The sequence below is a fragment of the Melanotaenia boesemani genome, chromosome 2 (assembly GCF_017639745.1).
Source record: "Melanotaenia boesemani isolate fMelBoe1 chromosome 2, fMelBoe1.pri, whole genome shotgun sequence".
NCBI classification, from domain to species: domain Eukaryota; kingdom Metazoa; phylum Chordata; class Actinopteri; order Atheriniformes; family Melanotaeniidae; genus Melanotaenia; species Melanotaenia boesemani.
In genome coordinates, this window is record NC_055683.1 from 37419576 (window position 1) to 37437507 (window position 17932).

General features: G+C 39.4%; 3 protein-coding genes across 5 annotated transcripts; 1 reads left to right on the forward strand and 2 right to left on the reverse strand.

Moving 5' to 3' along the window:
* Window positions 1-281: 281 nt before the first annotated feature.
* On the reverse strand, window positions 282-3179 carry si:ch211-198p11.6. The gene is made up of 5 exons (XM_041971662.1): window positions 2985-3179; window positions 2461-2517; window positions 2223-2333; window positions 1351-1488; window positions 282-639 (listed from the first exon to the last, which is right to left on the reverse strand). The coding sequence occupies exons 2-5, from the start codon at window positions 2464-2466 to the stop codon at window positions 553-555; spliced, it is 342 nt and encodes a 113-aa protein (XP_041827596.1). The 5' UTR covers window positions 2467-2517; window positions 2985-3179; the 3' UTR covers window positions 282-552.
* Window positions 3180-4156: 977 nt separating this feature from the next.
* On the reverse strand, window positions 4157-8076 carry LOC121629870 (eukaryotic translation initiation factor 1b-like). Its single transcript, XM_041969756.1, has 5 exons — window positions 7914-8076; window positions 7144-7307; window positions 6875-6976; window positions 6648-6760; window positions 4157-6603 (listed from the first exon to the last, which is right to left on the reverse strand). Exons 1-4 carry the CDS (start codon window positions 7942-7944, stop codon window positions 6716-6718), a joined length of 342 nt encoding a protein of 113 aa, XP_041825690.1. The 5' UTR covers window positions 7945-8076; the 3' UTR covers window positions 4157-6603; window positions 6648-6715.
* A 1047-nt stretch (window positions 8077-9123) lies between these two features.
* Window positions 9124-17861, forward strand: srsf2b (serine and arginine rich splicing factor 2b). 3 transcript variants are annotated; one of them, XR_006008447.1, is made up of 5 exons: window positions 9124-9753; window positions 9993-10299; window positions 14043-14109; window positions 14597-14700; window positions 16474-17861. XR_006008447.1 is itself a non-coding variant. In XM_041969768.1 (3 exons), exons 1-2 carry the CDS (start codon window positions 9392-9394, stop codon window positions 10276-10278), a joined length of 648 nt encoding a protein of 215 aa, XP_041825702.1. In that variant the 5' UTR covers window positions 9125-9391; the 3' UTR covers window positions 10279-10299; window positions 14043-14788. The 3 variants fall into 3 exon arrangements, 1 of the variants encoding a protein (XP_041825702.1); XR_006008446.1 differs by lacking the exon at window positions 16474-17861 and having other exon boundaries at window positions 14597-14788; XM_041969768.1 differs by lacking the exon at window positions 16474-17861 and having other exon boundaries at window positions 9125-9753; window positions 14043-14788.
* The last annotated feature ends 71 nt before the right edge of the window (window positions 17862-17932 follow it).

Consider the following 17932-nt stretch of genomic DNA (forward strand, 5'->3'; position numbering starts at 1 on the left):
TACAAAATGAGAAGCAGGAGGATAAACTTGACTCTAAAAGTAGTCAGGGATTTCAACCTTTTTATCCATATCAAGATGAGGTTCACAACTAATTAGGATCTTTCTTGTCAAAACCCAACCTTTTATTCTAACTCCATCCATCCATCCATCCATCGACCCACCCACCCATCCATCAGTCAATAAATCATAATAAATAAATAGATATTTCTTTCAGAAGGAATAATAAACATCACCTATCAGTACAGAAAACTAAACAAGAGTTAGAAATGTCAAGAAGCATGTGAAGAACACTGTATTCTGTTTATTTTATAAAATAACAACAACAAGGGCAGATCTGATGGCAACAGCTGGTCATTTTCAGTCTTTGTAAAAAAAGTTAACAAGAAGAAGTTGTGATGACGCTCAACAAGGAAACATTTAAGGCAGTGATGATGAGTCAGAGCCAGATCCAGCTTCCTGGTCCTTCTGTTTATATCACCCTGTCAAATCCTAAAATTAAAGGTGTAAAATGAAATGCGTGTGCATTGCATCGGCATCTCCACCTTCTTGTTTTTACTTGATCCGAATCTCAAAGCAGAGACAGTTGCAGGAGTTGCACTCAGGAGGTTGGCAGGTACAGGCACAGTCCATGTCGACACACTACGGAAAACATGCAAGAAAAGATAGAAAGAAGAAAAGACTTGTAGAACTTAAAAAAATAGCTTTGAATTCAACAAAAACTGCATCAGGGCCACTATTTATATAGATATAGCAGCAAAGGCTAACCAAAACAAGAAAGCTTTATTCCAGCCATAGAGGAGCATTATTTATCTTCTTTTCAGACACACATAGAACTTTCTGCTCACTGGTTGATCTTTGGCTGCTCCTGATTGGACATTACCGTCAATCTAAGCTCTCTGATTGGTAGAAAGTTTGACAGGAAGTGGTATCATCATTATTTCCAGGTCTAAATAGAGGTCTCTAATAAACAGAGTAGTGATACTGATCTTTTTATGATGAAAATGTGATAAATAATGCTGTTATCATGGATCATTGTGGATTTACCATTTAGAGTCTAAAAGTCAGTAAAATGTGAAGCCTATGCGGAACTGCAATTTTTTTGCACTTCCGCATAGGCTTCACATTTTACAGGAGGAGGTTGCCTCTTGGGCTGGATTGAGTTTTTATGGTTTAAAAACATCCTAGTTTATCACACTAGACCATGAACAACCAATGTATCAACTTCTTCTGAATGAATTTAGCAGGGATAAGTCAAGTTTTTTATGATCATATTTCACCACTGTGAGAAAAGTACTAAAACATATCAATCTGTGTTCCACTGACAGAAGCAGGTGTTGGTGGTTTGCTTACAGATGATGAAGTGCAGGAATTAGGCAGGAATGTGTTGAAGTTCGGCAGGGGGCAGTCACACATTTCAGCCAATCTGAAGCATTGCTCACATATAGAAACGTTTGGGCAGCAACTGGCACAATGTAAAGAACAGCTGTCCTGTGGGAAGGAAAACAATGACAGAAATCATCACTCTTTTCTATTCTATTACTTTCAGAGTTTTCATGATGTAGATGGTTTGATTGACCAACCATCTTTCTGCTGCTTGTGTTGGACCACAGCTGTTCGCTTAATCAAATTTCTTTATTATTTCTAAATGAATGTTTCAAGTCTTCAGCCTGACCAGTGATTGACAGGTGATAATATTTGTTGTGAGCAAGGATGTGTTATAATCCCAGTTTTTGGGTGTCCTGACTTTGTCACAATGAATTAAACTGAATATAAATGTTAGTTTATAAGCTTACACTGAAATATGTATTATACTATTATTAAATTTTACATGAACAATATTTTGTTTTTTTTTCTATTTTCTCATTTACCGTTTGCAGTGTCTTTGTGTACATCAACTAATTGAAAACTAGAGTATGCACTGATGTGTTATATTTCCATCAATGCTCTAAATGTAAATGTCTAGAGTGGCAAAATCATTAGTTTCAGTCTTTCATTAACATACTTTCAGTGTGTCAAACAAATTAGATAAAAATATACAGGCAAATAAGATTTAGTAGTGGCTTTAAGCACTGATATCAAGGGGGGAAAACTCATATTATTTTTAGTTTATCATGTCCCTTCACATGCCTGCTTCAAACTACCAGCACATACACCCCTTCCACTTCACAAATTGCAGTAAAACTCTGTTCTCAGTAACATCGAAGACAGCCGGCAGCACCAACCTTAAGGCAGTATCGGATCCACAGCCCAATTCCCAGGATGACCATGTAAAGGCTCACAGTGATCATCAGCACTGCTGGGAGGGGGATAGCAAGCCCCCAGATAGGCAAAACCTGAGGAGCAGAACCAGCTAAACATTAAACTCTCTAACATAAACCTGCAGTAATCTAATTACATGTAATAACAACAACAACAACAACAACAACAACAACAACAATAATAGTAATAATAATAACTAACCTGCATTGTGAGTCTCTGAAGAGAAACCTGTAAATGTCACAAGACCCTCCTGGAACTCTACACAAGAAATGAGATAAACTATGTTGTTCATCAATTTTGCTGGGTTTCATTTATTTAACAGATTTATAAACCAGACCAAACTATGGTGTTAGCTCAAAATAACAAATATCAGGGATTTTAAGTCTTTGACTTGTTGTTAGTATTACACACAAAACACAACACAGCGCAATGACTTTTCCATTTAAAAAGGACGATCTGATTGAATTTAACAATGCAAACGGCTTCTTGGTGTTTAATGAGATGTTTCTGGAAACAAACATCTCTTAATCTGACAAATTTTTAAAACGGATTATTTCTGTACAACCAAGACCAAGTTCATCTTCTATATAACCCAAAAACTCACTATGAGAGGTTTTATGGTCACATTATGATAAAAAAAAAGTTATTAAAATCCCAGAAACATTAGTAAGTAGGCTAAGTGGGGTTTTCTTGAAGACGTTGATACCCAGCTAACAACAACTTACCGCCGACAATTCTGGTGTTTTCATCCGTGGGTAAACGGATCTAAACTACGCAAAGCTGAAATAAAGTCGCATCTTATTATTCTCATCGTTAAACTCCGGAGGGAAAAATTTTTGCATTTCTGTATGCAGAACCATCGGTTGTAACAAACTACTCGCGCAACGGCTACGGTAGCTGCGTTGCCATGGAGTCAGAAGGATCCCTAGAAGGGACAAAAAGGCTACACTCGACAGCAACGCCTTTCTTCTTAGGATCATAAATGGCGAAGTAGCAATAATTTTATTTATTTATTTATTCATTCATTTTTTTTTTTTTTTTTTTTTTTTTTGTAAAAACAAACAAACAAAAAAAAAACAAATTTGAGTTTAGGGGCCACATAACGGAATTTGATCTCAAGTGGGTAGGATCTGTACAATTACAGCATAACCAATACTTAAAAACGTTTAAGTTTCTCCATAATTTTTGTGCAGATAAGTACATTTGCTTTAGCAAGATTTTTATAAATTATGAACAATCATTGTACAAAACATATCATAAGCCATCTTAATTTTCTTGAGAAAATGCAGTTTTAACCATATTCTCCCCAATTTTACCAGTTAAATCTTTATTTCCACTTTCTGATCAACACGGATTTAAAAATTACTAATATTCAATCACAGGTATTTGGAAATGGAAATTCCACAATTTCACATTATGATCAGAGTAACTTGTCAAGATCTAGAAATTATTTCACACATATCAGTGTGTAGTAATCCTGACCTCCTATACTTAGTCAATTCATAACACAAATTAAAATAAGGCCAAACAAGTATGAAAGATATCAGATACAAGAAGTTGTTGCCCTGACTTGTAAATGTATTACAAAATAAACCACAAGTGGAAAAAATGGCCTTAAAAACATGGTTATATTTGCCTTAAGAATACCAAAGATATTTTGTCATCATGACTGGAAACAAATCTAAAAGCTGGGTTAACTTATCTACCAAAAGTTTTAGAAGTATGGTTCAGTGTATGAAACTGTTAACAGTTTTCTCTGCCAAGATAAACAATTTGTATTCTTCTATTCTAAAACAAAACAAATGTACATTTTTTGGTTTGCTGAAGTAGTAAAAAACCTGTCAGACCACAAAGTTCCTGCAAACTGTCGAGTAAGAACCACCCACACAGAACAGGCTTATCAACTGCATGCTTTATTGAACCAAAAAAGGAATTTTCAAAACAAACTGTCCATTCCCTCCGTCACCATAGCTTAAATTTATTTTACTGTAGGGTATCATTTCAACATCATTAGTTTATAAATTATTGCATTACACTATGTTTAAACATCTTGTGTCAATAAGCACAAGTTAAAGAATCAAAAGGATGGATGGAAAGAAGAAGTGTGTGTGGAAGGGCTGTCACTATTTATCCCTGATGTTGCGTAGAGCTGCAGAGGTATCTTTGTGAGAAAGTGCCTGACCCCTGGTGTTGTAGGGGAATGGTGGAGTTAAGAGTTCTATGTTATTAGAGGTACAACAGTCAGCCATAACATTATGACCACCCATAATGTTAAAAGCCATTTGAGTATTGCCTTTTGCCCCCAAATCACCCCTGACCTGTCAATCTGACCTCTGACAATCTGCTGTGGTATCTGGCACCAAGAAATTAATAGAAGTTTCTTTAAATCCCCAAAGATGTGAGGCGGGGCTTCCGTGGATGGGATTGTTGGTACAGAACCGACCACCAATGGTCAACTGGACTAAGATGAAGGAATTTGAAAGCCAAGTGAACACCTTGAACCATTATTGTATGATCCTGCTGAAAGAGGCATACCACTTCATTGAAGAGGTGTACTAAATCAGCAATAATGTTTAGGTGAAAGCATCAAAGATATATACACATACACTGCCGAACCAAAGATTCCAGTGCCACACTGCCCATGTTGCCTTCACTTCCTTTCATAGTACATTCTGGTACCAATTCTTTTCTAGATACTTAGCCCATGCAAACACAGTCATACACGTGAAGGAAAAGAGATGACTCATCAGACAAGGCCACCTTCTTTCATTGCTCCATGGTGCCGTTCTGATGCTGACATGGAAGTAGACATGGGTCAACAGGGGAATTCATGACTGGTCTGCGATTAACCAGTCGCAAACGCAACAAACTGCAATGCACCATGTGCTCTGAAACCTTTCTCTCAGAACCAACGTAAACATTTCCAGCTATCTATGCTACAGTAGCTTAGATAACAGTTTTATTAGACTGAACAACACAGACAAGCCGCTGTCACCCATGACCCTGTCGCCAGTTCACTGTTTTTTCTTCTTTGAACCACTTTCGATAAGTCCTGACCGCTGCAAAAAAGTCACCTCCAAAAGAGAGAAGGTCACATGCTCTTTTATTTGGTTGGACCACCTTCAGCTTTGATTACGGCAGCATTCTCTTTGTTGTTTCAATAGGCTTCTGCAATGTCACAATATTTCCATCCAGTGTTGCATTAAGTTTTCACTAAGAACTTATATTGACGATGGGAGAGTCCACAGAGAAAAGCCTTCTCCAGCACATCCCAAAGATTCTCAATGGAATTCAGGTCGGGACTCTGTGGTGTCCAATCCATGTGTGAAAATGATGTCTTCTGTTCCCTGAATCACTCTTTCACAATCTAAGCCCCATGAATGTTGGCTTTGCCATCTTTTAAAATGGCCGTGCTACAAGGGAAGATGGAAGAACCTGTTCATTCAGTATATTCAGGTATCATCTGACCTCATTCTTTGCACACATAATGTTGCTGAACCCAGACCTGATCAACTGCAGCAACCCCAGATCATAGACTGCACCCACAGGCTTGTACAGTAGGCACTAGGCATAATGACTGCATCACTTCATCTACCTCTCTTCTCACACTGATGCTCCAATCACTCTGGAATAGGGTAAATCTGGACTCTTCAGACCTCATGACCTTCTTCCATTGCTTCAGAGTCCTACACAGCTGTTCAGTCCCAATCCCTTGAGTTCCCTTCACATTGTTAATGTGGAAATGTTCTTACTTTCACTATTAAACATAGCCCTGAGTTCTACTGTTGTTTTTCTTCCATCTGATTTCACCAAACGTTTAAGTGATCACCAATCACCATCGTTCAGGATGTTTTTACGACCACATTTCTTCCTGGAAGATAATGGTTCCCGACTATCATTCCAATTTTTAATAATGTGTTGGACAGTTCTTAACCCCATTTTAGTAGTTTCTGCTTCTCCTTAAATGTTTTCTCTGCTTGACACCAATGATTTGACCCTTCTTAAACAGACTAACATCTTTTCCATGACCACGGGATGCACTTTTCCATATGGTTGTTTATGAAATGAGAAGGTACTCATTGCATTATATGGAGTTAAATAACTTGTTACCAGCTGAAAGATAATCACCTATGCAGTAATTATCCAATAGGAAGTTACTACCTGTTTGCTTAGTTAAATCCAAGTAGAGATTTTGTTTTGGCCAGGCAGTGTATTTAGTGATGTTCACTGATTCAGCGATCATAATGTTATGGCTGTAATTCACTTGTTAGATAACAGGATCTGGTGAGGTTGCTAAAGGGGGGAGAGGGGGAGGAAGAGCAACAGCAGCACATAGGAGGAAAGAGAAGGGAGGGGGAGGAGAGAGAGAGAGAGAGGGGTGGGGGGGGGGGGGGGGGGGGGGGGGGGGCACTTAATGGGTGCCCAAGAGAGAATGGGAGAGGGCTGCTGACAGCTTCTAAAAGCCGTGGACTTTGAGCTGCTCCTCCTTGGCCAGGTCAATCTGCAGAGAGGAAACAATAGTCATTTACCTCAAATCTGAACCACTTCTGATCTGATAGAGCAGTCTGGATTAGGTGTTGTTAAGATAAACAAATGTCTAGCTACAAGAGCTCACCTCCATCAGGAACTGGCAGATATTCTTGCGCTGGTCACCCTGAAGCTGGATCACTTCACCATACTCTGGGTGCTCAATCACTGTCCCATTGCATGCGAACTTCTGTTGTGGTCAAAGACAGCAAAGAATTAAGTCAATGTCAGCTACAAAGCCTCAAAGCTGGGCAGGCAGCCACAAACAGATCATTAACTACTGAGACATGTTCCGCTCATTTTGATCAGATATAAAATGTTTTGTTGTCAGATGACAGATCCCATCCCAAGTCGTACCTTCTTGAAGGCCTTGACTAGCTTCTTCTTGTCATAGTCAGTCGCAATGCCCTGGACGGTGGTGAGGGTCTTCCTGCCGTTCCGCTGTTGGATTCTTATGTGGATGTAGTCGTCTGTCCCGGCTGGGAGGCGGTCATCACCCTTAGTTGCATCAGCAAAGGGGTCTGAATGGGGATGCAACAATATTTTATGTCAGATAGAGAGAATAGACATGTAAATAAAATTACACAACATACGACATTTATCACATCTTCCCCTTGCTTGAGAAGCTGGGAATCCATGTAAATTATTTTACTTTGTGTATTTTATTGCAGATTTTTAAACTTGCTAACACTCAACAGCTACGTATGTCAGTCTTGGTTAGCCGTTATTTTAACTGATACATAATAACAACCGTCATAACACAATAAACACACCTTTAAATACATATGTTTAACCATATACAGAGTAAAAATGTGATTTGGGGTCTACAAATCTAAAGAATAATCGGCCGCTTTGGTAACGTTAACTACATTTAGGCCAAATGGCAGATGTTTAATCTTTAGCACTGGCAATCTAATCGGCTAAATTTATCAAGTCCAGGCTAATACATTTATAACACGTGACATTTATGCATCAAAGTAATCTCATTATACAAGTTGAGAGGATAATTATCAGTCAAATCTGCTCCAACAACAATAAAACCTCAAGTAAACTTGCCTTTTAGCATTAGCTTAGCTAGCTCTTTTACCAAACACGGATCGCAGTTGAGTTCGTTTAAAACGACTTACCAAAGGTTTGGAGGTTCTGGATAGCGGACATACGATAAGATTGGCTTTCCTTTCGGATAATAACTTAAGTATTGAGCTATTCGTGAGCTAACTTCGTTGTTGCTCAGCTTTCTGGGTTTGACTTTTAATGTTTCAAATCGCGTTACTCTTCTTCTGTGGTGTTTATTGGCGGTAAGCAAATAAACTTAGAGGAGCGTTATCGCCACCAATTGGATCGGACTGTAAAACACTGAAGAGCTGTTAGGAATGGTTTTTCCTGACATGTCTAACAATAATAATTGTATCGTAGTAATATATAACATTAATATTTATATTCATTTTTATGTGACATTTATTTTTCTGCTTTTTATTGTGTAGGTGTAGTGTACCTCGTTTGCTGCTACTTTATTTTATGTGCTGTAGAGGGTGATGCTGTTACTCTTTGGAAGTTATATGCATGTCTCCTGTTTACATGATCCCATCAATTCAAGGCATCCCTTTTCGCATTTCATGTCCTGATTTCTCAGTTTTGCTTAATGGAACCTTGAATGGCTACCATTTTTCTACAGTGGGGTGCCTCTCCAATAATGTTTTCAATACTGGCATGACAATGCCACTTTGCTAATACAAAACATTTAATTTGTTCACAATTCTGAGAGTTTTAGACAATTAAATTATGTGTGAAATTCAGCGACCCTTCCATTTTTTCCCATTGTAGCAGTGTTAGTGATGACGACGATGATGATGTCAGTCTTAATAATGTTGGTGTTGTGTTTTAATATTTTTACCGATTTAATGCGGGTTTTTTAAGCACTATGTATTTCGACTTAAGAAACCAATTATTTAAAATTTCTTTAAATTATTTTGTGTTTTGTAGGCAAATTTATTTGTTTATTAATTTATTTAGATCATTTCAAATTTCAGACTAACTTTCGTCTAATTTTTTTATTTAATTTACTCATGGATACATTTATTTATAATTTTATAAGAAATTCTTACAAGTGAGTTTAATTCATATTTCCTGTTGCCTTTAAAACAAATATATTAATTAGTGCAATTGTGTGATTTTCTTTTAAGCGTCGAACCATAAAGGAATTGTATCAAAAGGAAAAACGCTCTCCTCTATGGCGCAGGAGAAGCTCACCCATCATCTATCGCCCATCACTATGTGGAACTATCTACTCCAGTCCAGTCGATGGCAGTAATGCTGTATAAAGCTGGTTTGTCAACTGCTGATGAAACCAACAAAAACATAGAAGAAGAGAGAGTTAGCCCCCAGTGTGTGATTGTAAAAATTGTCGAAGAGGATTCGGTTGTTTTGGTTAAAACGGACTTTTTTTAAATGACTAATTAACCTCATGCGTTGCACTGGTAAGGAATTCTCGAAAGAATTATTCTCCTTTTCTTTCGTTAACTTTTTTTATTCAAATCCTCGGACTACTTCGTGGCAAACTTAACTTGTCTTAAGAAAGGCTCCGTGGCCTCGCGGGTCAGTCACCATGAGTTACGGTCGGCCTCCGCCAGACATCGATGGCATGACTTCTCTCAAGGTGGATAATTTAACATACCGAACTTCGCCTGAAACCCTCAGACGAGTCTTCGAGAAGTATGGCCGGGTGGGGGACGTGTACATACCTCGGGACCGCTACTCAAAAGAAAGCCGGGGATTTGCGTTTGTTCGGTTTCACGACAAACGTGACGCCGAAGATGCGATGGATGCCATGGACGGCGCGCTGCTGGACGGACGGGAGTTACGGGTCCAGATGGCCAGATACGGAAGACCCCCTGATTCCCATCATGGCGGAGGAAGGAGAGGAGGATCCACCCGGAGGTCCAGTGGCCATGGACGACGAAGCAGAAGGTAAGTAGAGAAAATATTTAGTCTTGTGAACTCTGACCATGCTTGGTTTTAAAAATGTTGAACTTGTTTGGTCACTTTTTGCTTTTTAAAACGATGTGTAAAAAATAAAAATTGGGCAGATTTAAAATCCAACCAACAGGATCTCTTTTTTAAAAATCTGGTGTTGGTTCCTCTCTTGAGTACTGATATTACTTCTTCCTCATTCTAAACCCCCAACTCACCCTACTTAATATATGTAGCCGTTCTTCCAGCCCAAGACACAAAAGACGCAGCAGGTCCCGCAGCCGGAGCCACTCTCGAAGTCGGTCCAGATTCAGCAGATCCAGGTCCAGGTCATACTCCAGATCTAAATCCCACTCCCCCAGGAACAAGAAGACCAAGACTCGTTCTCCATCCAGATCTAGATCCAGGTCCCACTCCAAATCCAGGTCCAGAAGTCAAACACCTTCCTCTAAAAGAGGGTCCAGGTCTAGGTCTAAAAGCCAGCCCAAGTCATCGGCAGAAAATGGAGGAGAATCCCCGTAGAGCTCTGCAGCTTTGTGACAGGTGAGTTTAGATTTTGCTGAAAGTTGATGTTGAGGGTTTCTGTGAAACTTGAGGGACCATGCAGTCTGTGCTGGGTTTCGGTGTCAGGGTACATCTGCTTACCCATCACTGGACATGAACTCCTCAGCCACAGCTGAAGGACCTCAGGTGCCTAGGAGAAACCCAAGGGTTGTTCAGCTGTCCTCCTCCAAACTCAAAACAACAACATGAGATAAAAACAGTAAATAGACCAGAAGCTGCTATAATCCCTAATTGAATGTGTTTATATCAGGGGACACCAACTCCGATCCTCGAAGGCACTTTACAGACATCAATTCAAGCCCATTTGTTTAATGTTTAATTCAGACAGGTCAAATTCATTTCACCAAAACATACATACAGACATCTAACAATGTAGTTGTACCCAACTGACATGTCCGAAAAGGGGTAGGAAGAAGTAAAACTTATTTATTCCTACCCCTTCACCCATAACACTGATATCCAGTTAAAATAAATGTATTAGAACTGTGTTCATTTAAAGCAATTCATAAAATAATGACCCAGCTAAGTAAACCAACATATTACATCAAATCTTCTTTAATTTAATTCTCCATCCCGAGATGCACAAGGAGACAGTGGAGAGGAAAACCTCCATCAGAACCAGGAAGGATGGCCATCTGTCTGAACGGGAAAGAGGAGTAAACAAGCAGCATAACTCTAATCCAGGATACCTGCTGAGAAAGTAGAAGAGAAACACAAATTAATGACAGTCAGGTATTTTTACATGGAGAGTAAAGAGAGCAGAGAGAAGCCCAGTGCATCATGGGACATCCTCCAGCAGTATGGCAGGATAACTATGGGATGGCTAAACCACTCTGACCAGTTTAAATTGATCAAAAAGCAATGTTTTAAGTCTAATTTTAAAAATAGAGAGAGCCTATACCTCCTGAATCTGAAAACCTCTTAAGAGTTGGAGAACTATTTCATTTGGATCAGTTTGTTGCAGCAGGGGAAACATGTACAACCTGCAGAACAGTAGCCTTTGAGGACTGGAACTGCTGTCTCCTGGTTTATATGAAAGTAAACATTTTCTATTTTGTTACTTGGATTCTGCTTTAGATAAGCTCTAGTGAACTTTGGAAAATGTTCTTAGAACTGGACCCCTTAATGACGGCTAATCCACATCCTGTCTCTTCTCTGAGCTCTCCCAGCCAGTAAAAGTCAGTCTGCCTTTGCTCTGTCTCTTTCTCTCTCTTCCTCTGATAATGTCCTCTAGGGTTTCTTTGACTCAGTCATGGTGTATCAATGTCAGCATGCTAGTATGTACATGGTGCCATTAAGCGAAACTTAGCTGCAGCGTCACGCTGTATCCTGGAAGAAACAGTAGTGAAGTGGTTTCTCAGCATCGGGACACTGCTGGGCAACGACTGCTGCAGCAGTGTACATAATGAATGTCACTGTACCAACAAACAAGACAAACATGGGTTAGAAAGCTACAGGATACCTTGATTTTATTGTCTTTTGTGCAGAGCTGCATTTTGCTTTACAGGACCAATGTAAATTTGTTTTTCTAAACAAGACATGCAGATGCACCAGACCTGGAGGCTGGAATCAGATCAAAGCTCATGCCGAGGTCTTTTTTTTTATCATAAGCAAACAGATTTTTATTGAACTTATCTTGTCTTGAATCTCATGAGTTTAGTAAAGGGGGACATGGCTTCATTCATATTACAGGCAAAGTGGTCCAAGTTTGACAGTCCGAGCTGTACAAATCTGGATTTTTCAAATGAGACGCAGACCACTTTCATATTAGGACCACATGTACAATTTTTAAAATGTGGTCCTAACAGCTTGTTAAGTTTTGTGCAAGCCTGTTAAATACCCATTAGAGTCAAGTGTGTTGAAGAAGCATCTAAAACCTGCAGGGCAGCAGCCTTCAAGGACCAGGATTAGGGGTATCTGGTCTACACCTGATCTACAGCCCTGCAGATCCACACACAGAAGATGATCACGGCTCCCCGGGTACCAGAATGTGGCAGCGCGCTGGTGTAACCCAGCTAGACATGGGTAAAAGAAAATTCCCAATTAGGATCAATAAAGTTGTTAAATTAAATTCAGATGCGTGTTTGTGACCTCAGTCTGAAAGTGCTTTTTGTCCAACTTTTCTGTCGTTGATGTGAGACAGACGTCACAATTCTGCACCTGAGGAGGGACAGACGCAGAAAGATCGTCTTCTTCTGTGCAAGTGGGCCACCTCAAGGCGGTTCACACTGGAGTCTGATGGTGGTCATCTTATGTGAAAAACCACTAAAACGGATCTAGGAAAAAATCTGATTTGAGCATAAACCTACATAACTTTCAGACTTAAGAATTCTCTGGTTCTGTCTCGTTTTGATACCACACTAACATCTATGATTTACGTTTCTGTACGGTCCTCCCACACACTCCAGCCTGGAGCGTCACTTAACAGCTGCATTTCGCTTTACAGCACTGTAGCACACGCCAGCAACTGGATATCAACACCGGCCATTTTTGAACGTCTTCGTGGCAGATTCAGCAAAGAAACACAAGAGGACACTATTAGAGGAGGAGAGGAAAAGAGCAAAAGTCAACATCAGACTGACTTTTACTGGCTGAAGAGTTCTCAGAGACGAGATGAAGATGGATGCTGGATTAGCTGTTGTTAGGGGGCAGCTCATTAAGAAAATCTGGCAAAGCTCAGTGGTGGGGAGCCCTGGTCCTCTAAGGCCACAGTCCTTCAGGTGTTATGTGTTTCCCTGCTTCAGCACACGTGATTCAGTTGAATTAGTCACTGTTCAGAACTGGAGCAGGGAAACATCTAAAAATGCAGGACTGCAGCCCTCGAGGACCAGGGGTTGCGCCCTCGGCTTTAAGACTTACAGGGTGACCATGACTTCCTTGTCTTGATTGGATGCACCTGTAAAGGCGTGCCATGTGAGGCTTGCAGCAGGTTCACTCTGCTGCAGATTTATTGACTTTGCTTTTTTCTCCTTTCTGTTCAGTCTGAATTGTAACACATGTCAGCATAATTATTGTTCTGTTAAAACTTTGTGGCTTTGGCCTGCCCCCCAAAATAGTGCTTTTGTGTTCAAAATTATCCTATTTAATAACATAACAACAGGGGAAAAGTTGATATTTACATATTCTACCAGTGGTTGTTTGATTCAGTTCAGTGTTAATTGTTGCAGAAAAAAAAGATGATATTCAAACATCGCCTAACTTGCATGACGATTAAAATAGTGCAACAAACCCAAAGTGCTGGACATAAAGAGTGAGGGAGAGAGGGCAAGAAACTGGACTTATGGAGGAAGATGTGATATGAGATGTAGTATGGGGGCTTTGGCTTGAGGGGCTGTGAAGTGCTCATCTAGCATCTGCACGAACTGTGGCTCAGTCTACTGGTTCTGGCCCAGATCGACCTGTATCTTCTTAATGGAAACGTCTGGAACGAGTAAAGTGCAGGGTCACGTAGGATGCTGTGCACTCTTCTCAGACAGCAGCTGGTAAAAATGGAGGTGATCTCCGTGATTCTCCCTGCTGTTTTCATGGCATTTTGATAAAGAATAAACATGATTAGCTGCGTTTAATGTTTAATCGCTGAAAAAACATGTCAGGTTTATTTCTGGGATAAATACACAGTTAAATGGCATGTTGAAGTTACAGGTTACTAGGGTTAACGTTTCCTGACAGAATCTGGAGTTCAATGCTGACCTTTTTAATTATTTTTTTTTATTATTTTACAGTTCGGGATGAAGACATCAGAACCCCCAGAGTGGATCTCATGCAAACAGCGGCGACCAGTTTCAAAAGGTTATTGTGTCTTTCATCCTTCAGTCTGTTTTTTTGTTTCACTCCTCTGCTGAAATTTGATTTAATTTTTTTAACAGTTTTAATTCTGGTTTAATGTTTAGTGTATTTTCAGCATTAAACGTAATTATAGAGGAACAGCAGACAGATTGATGGAGTTGCAGCATGCTTAGATAAACCAGAATGATCCTGCAAATGTTCAGGTCTCTACTCCATTTGCTTTTGTTGACAAGAAAATAACCAAATAAAATGATTATCATGAAAATCTGTGTTTTTATTTCCATCCTTCTTTGTGTACATGTCTTTAAAGTAATCTCTTAGAAACTGAACAACACCCTGAACTTTGTGCAGAATGTGTCTGTTCAGCTGTAAAACAGTGAATTGGAAGCTGTTGTTAATATGAAGAGCTGAGTTTAAAAAAACAATTTGTTAGCAGACATGTTTTTCCTTTCTTCTGATCTTGCTTGTGTGTTTTGTTTTTGTGCACTAGACGCAGTTGTGTAGCAGTTGAGTTTTGCTGGTTAGCTGTTAAGGTGGCGTGTTGGGTGCTTGGATGTATCCAGTATTCTCCAGAATGCTCCTGTGACCACACTGGTACGGTTGCTACAGCCTCTCACTTTGTACCATGAAATATTTTGTTTCTTCCTTGTCTTTCATTAAAGTTCTGGTGTTTTGTCTATAACAACCTCCTCTCATGACTCAGCTTTTTTGTGGGTTTTGCATTCAGCATAAAGATGTGTGTATACTGCATTGACCAAAATTTTTGAGACGCCCTTTATTGTTGTAGAAAAATTACTGCTGAGTCATTACTTACAAAAAACGTCTGCAGCATATGGACAGAATCTGAAAGTGATGTCCTCTATAAATGGTTAAAAAAGTCGTACAAAGACTTGATCAAATATATATATGATTAAATTGCATTTACTTTTTTAAAGAGATGTTTTGCACAGTAATTAGTAAAATGCACAATGTAAATGTGAACAGTGAGCACAGAAGCTAATTTGCATGGCATCTATTACACATCGGCAGGTCACGGACAAAACTGTAATTTGCTTTGAATATTAAGTGCACATTTCAAGTGCATGACATTGGAGTGGTTTTTTTTATTTTTTTCCCCAATACAAGAAAAAACACAAACACTTTAAAAAGTGTTTTAACACATTGCCAAGTTTATTCATTCATTCTGGTATTCCTGCAGAGAAAAAGCTTCTACTTGGTAGATTTGATGTTTGAGTTTTTAAAACGCTTTACCGGCTCTGTTATACTGACTCCAAGCAGCTGCTGTAAACCAGCACTGTAGGGAGACAGATGACCAAATCAGCTGCGTACATCAGACGATCCCCCATCTTGCGTTTTACATTTTTACCTTTACATGAACATGAAGAACGTAGGCGCGGTGACCGTCGACGTGCTTACGTCATTACGCCAGGTCAGGATAGCACTTTGTAGGCTTGATTTCCGGTCGTGCCAGATTTATTGACGTGAAAACCAAGGCTTCAAACCGCCTGTCAAGCAAAGCGTTGAAGGGAAATAATGTCACAAAACGCTGTGTAAAGTCTCCAAACGGTGGTACGTGATTTTTAATAAAACTGAGTCGCTAAACAACGTGAGCGAAGGGCGGGTATAAGCAAAGCTAACGTGACAGACGGTGAAAATACACAGCCGGCTATCCTTTTTTTTTTTTTTTTTTTTTTTGCTTTTCACACAATTAGTTTGTGTCAAATTCTTCAAGCTTCAACATCAATAACTGCTGAAACAACAGTTCAGGTCCTGTTCAGTTAGGAGCTGCTAGCCAAATAGGGGCAGTGTCTCAGATTGTGTACAGATTTATGGGGTTTAAATGAATGCAGAAGAAAACACAGATTAACAAGTCTTAACAAAGCAAACACTTAAAAAAATGCAGGGAACCCAAACACAAACAAACTTAGCCTCATTTTGTTTAACCCCGGCATGTGTTTTTCTATTTTCATTTATCAAGCCTCTTAACACTGATCTGTAAATGAATCAAAGAGGAACCAGTGTTGTGCGTGGATCTGAAATCCAAAGACGAGCTTTAGGAAGTCCTTCAAGAAGTCTGGAGAACTATTCTTAAAGACTACCTAAAGAAATATTCAGATTGTGATAAAGAATAAAGCTGCTCAGACCAAATATTCACTTTTAAGGGCATTAGAATTGGACATAATCTATATTTTCCTTATATACTGTAGTTATATTTACATTTACATGTTTGTATGTTTTAAATTATTGCTGTGGGAATATATAAAGAAATGAGAGGTTTCACTGTTCTCACTATTCATTGTGGTTTGTAGTGGTTGATGCAAACTTGAGGTCAGATCATTGATTTCATATTTTGTTTAATCTTTGCAGACTGACCCGAGTTAGCATACATCTACAGCCATGGGCTCCTCTATTGAACTGAGCCAAGACCTGAAAATGAAGCTTATTGAAGCATACAAGGATGGGAAAGGTTATAAGAAGATATCAAAGCGTTTTGGATTCTCAATTTCCACCATACGGAACATCATCAGGAAGTGGAAGTCAACAGGAACTGTGGAAGTGAAGACAAGATCGGGTAGACCAAAAAAAATCTCAGAGCAAACAGCACATCTGCTGGGCAGAACGGCAACAGAGAACCCCCACATGACTGCCAAGGACCTGCAGGAAGGATTAGCTGATGCTGGAGTGCTGGTGCACACGTCCACTGTGCAGCGATGTTTGAACAAACAGGGACTACGTGGCAGAGTCAGAAGGAATGCTCAGAAGGAGGCTGCACCAGAAAAGACTGCATCTGAAGCTGGGAAAGAAAAGTCTGAATAAGTCTGTCACTATGACAACAAGAGCTGATGGACAGAATGTATGAAGACACAAAGCTGGGTGTTTCACCTGGGTGAACTGCAGAGACCACAGTCTGAAGTAAAACCAACTCGGCTGCAAGCGAAGGACTTAGAGACAACACGACAATCTGCCTTTTAGTTTTATGTCTCCGTCTGCAAATGTAAGATTTCATCTGTGGAAACAGACGATTTTCACTTGTGTTAAACTAAAGATCATCCTCATCATGTACAGCAGCCGTTTTAGACACTTACCGCCTCTTTTTAGTTTACTGAAATCCAAAGGGGTGATATGAAGCAAAATCTGTGTGGTCACAGAGGAGTTTCACCTCTTACAGGGTTTGCAGCTAAAACAACCTGTGTGGGTGTAATTGCACATGTGAAAGTAGCTTCTTTAGGCCAGTCAGTTCTCTTTGTAACTATATATGTATATATATATACCAGCTCAGTGTTTTAGACATTGTCTAAACACTATAACTTTGTGACCTTAAAGCTAGGAAACCACACTTCACAACTTTTGCTTCCATCCCAAAGCATCACTGTACAGCAGCATTTACACTTTAAAGCAAATTAGTCCCAAAGTTTCTCAGAAGTTGAAGTAATGTGCAAAGAAAAGTGTCTGAAGTGTGATAAATTGATACTAAAGCAGATCTTTTATTTAATAACCTGTGATGATCTACCTGAAGTTCATAAAGCATGAGAGAGGAATCTGTAAACGACTGCTGCTGTTAAATGTTGATCAATGCTGGACTGAGCTTGAATGTTCATTCTTCTCAATTCTCAGTACTGCTGGTTAGATGTTAAATGTTGTATTTTTCTGTATGAATCCAGTCCCTTTCAGGACTGTAGAACTGAGTTCACCTACAGTCTGAGTGATGAGATGCAGATATCTATCGTATTTTCTGTGTTAAAGTTGTGAAATCAACTTCATCTATCCACAACTCTCTGACCATTACTAATTTTAATTCAACTGTCGTTTAACACCAGTTCACAAC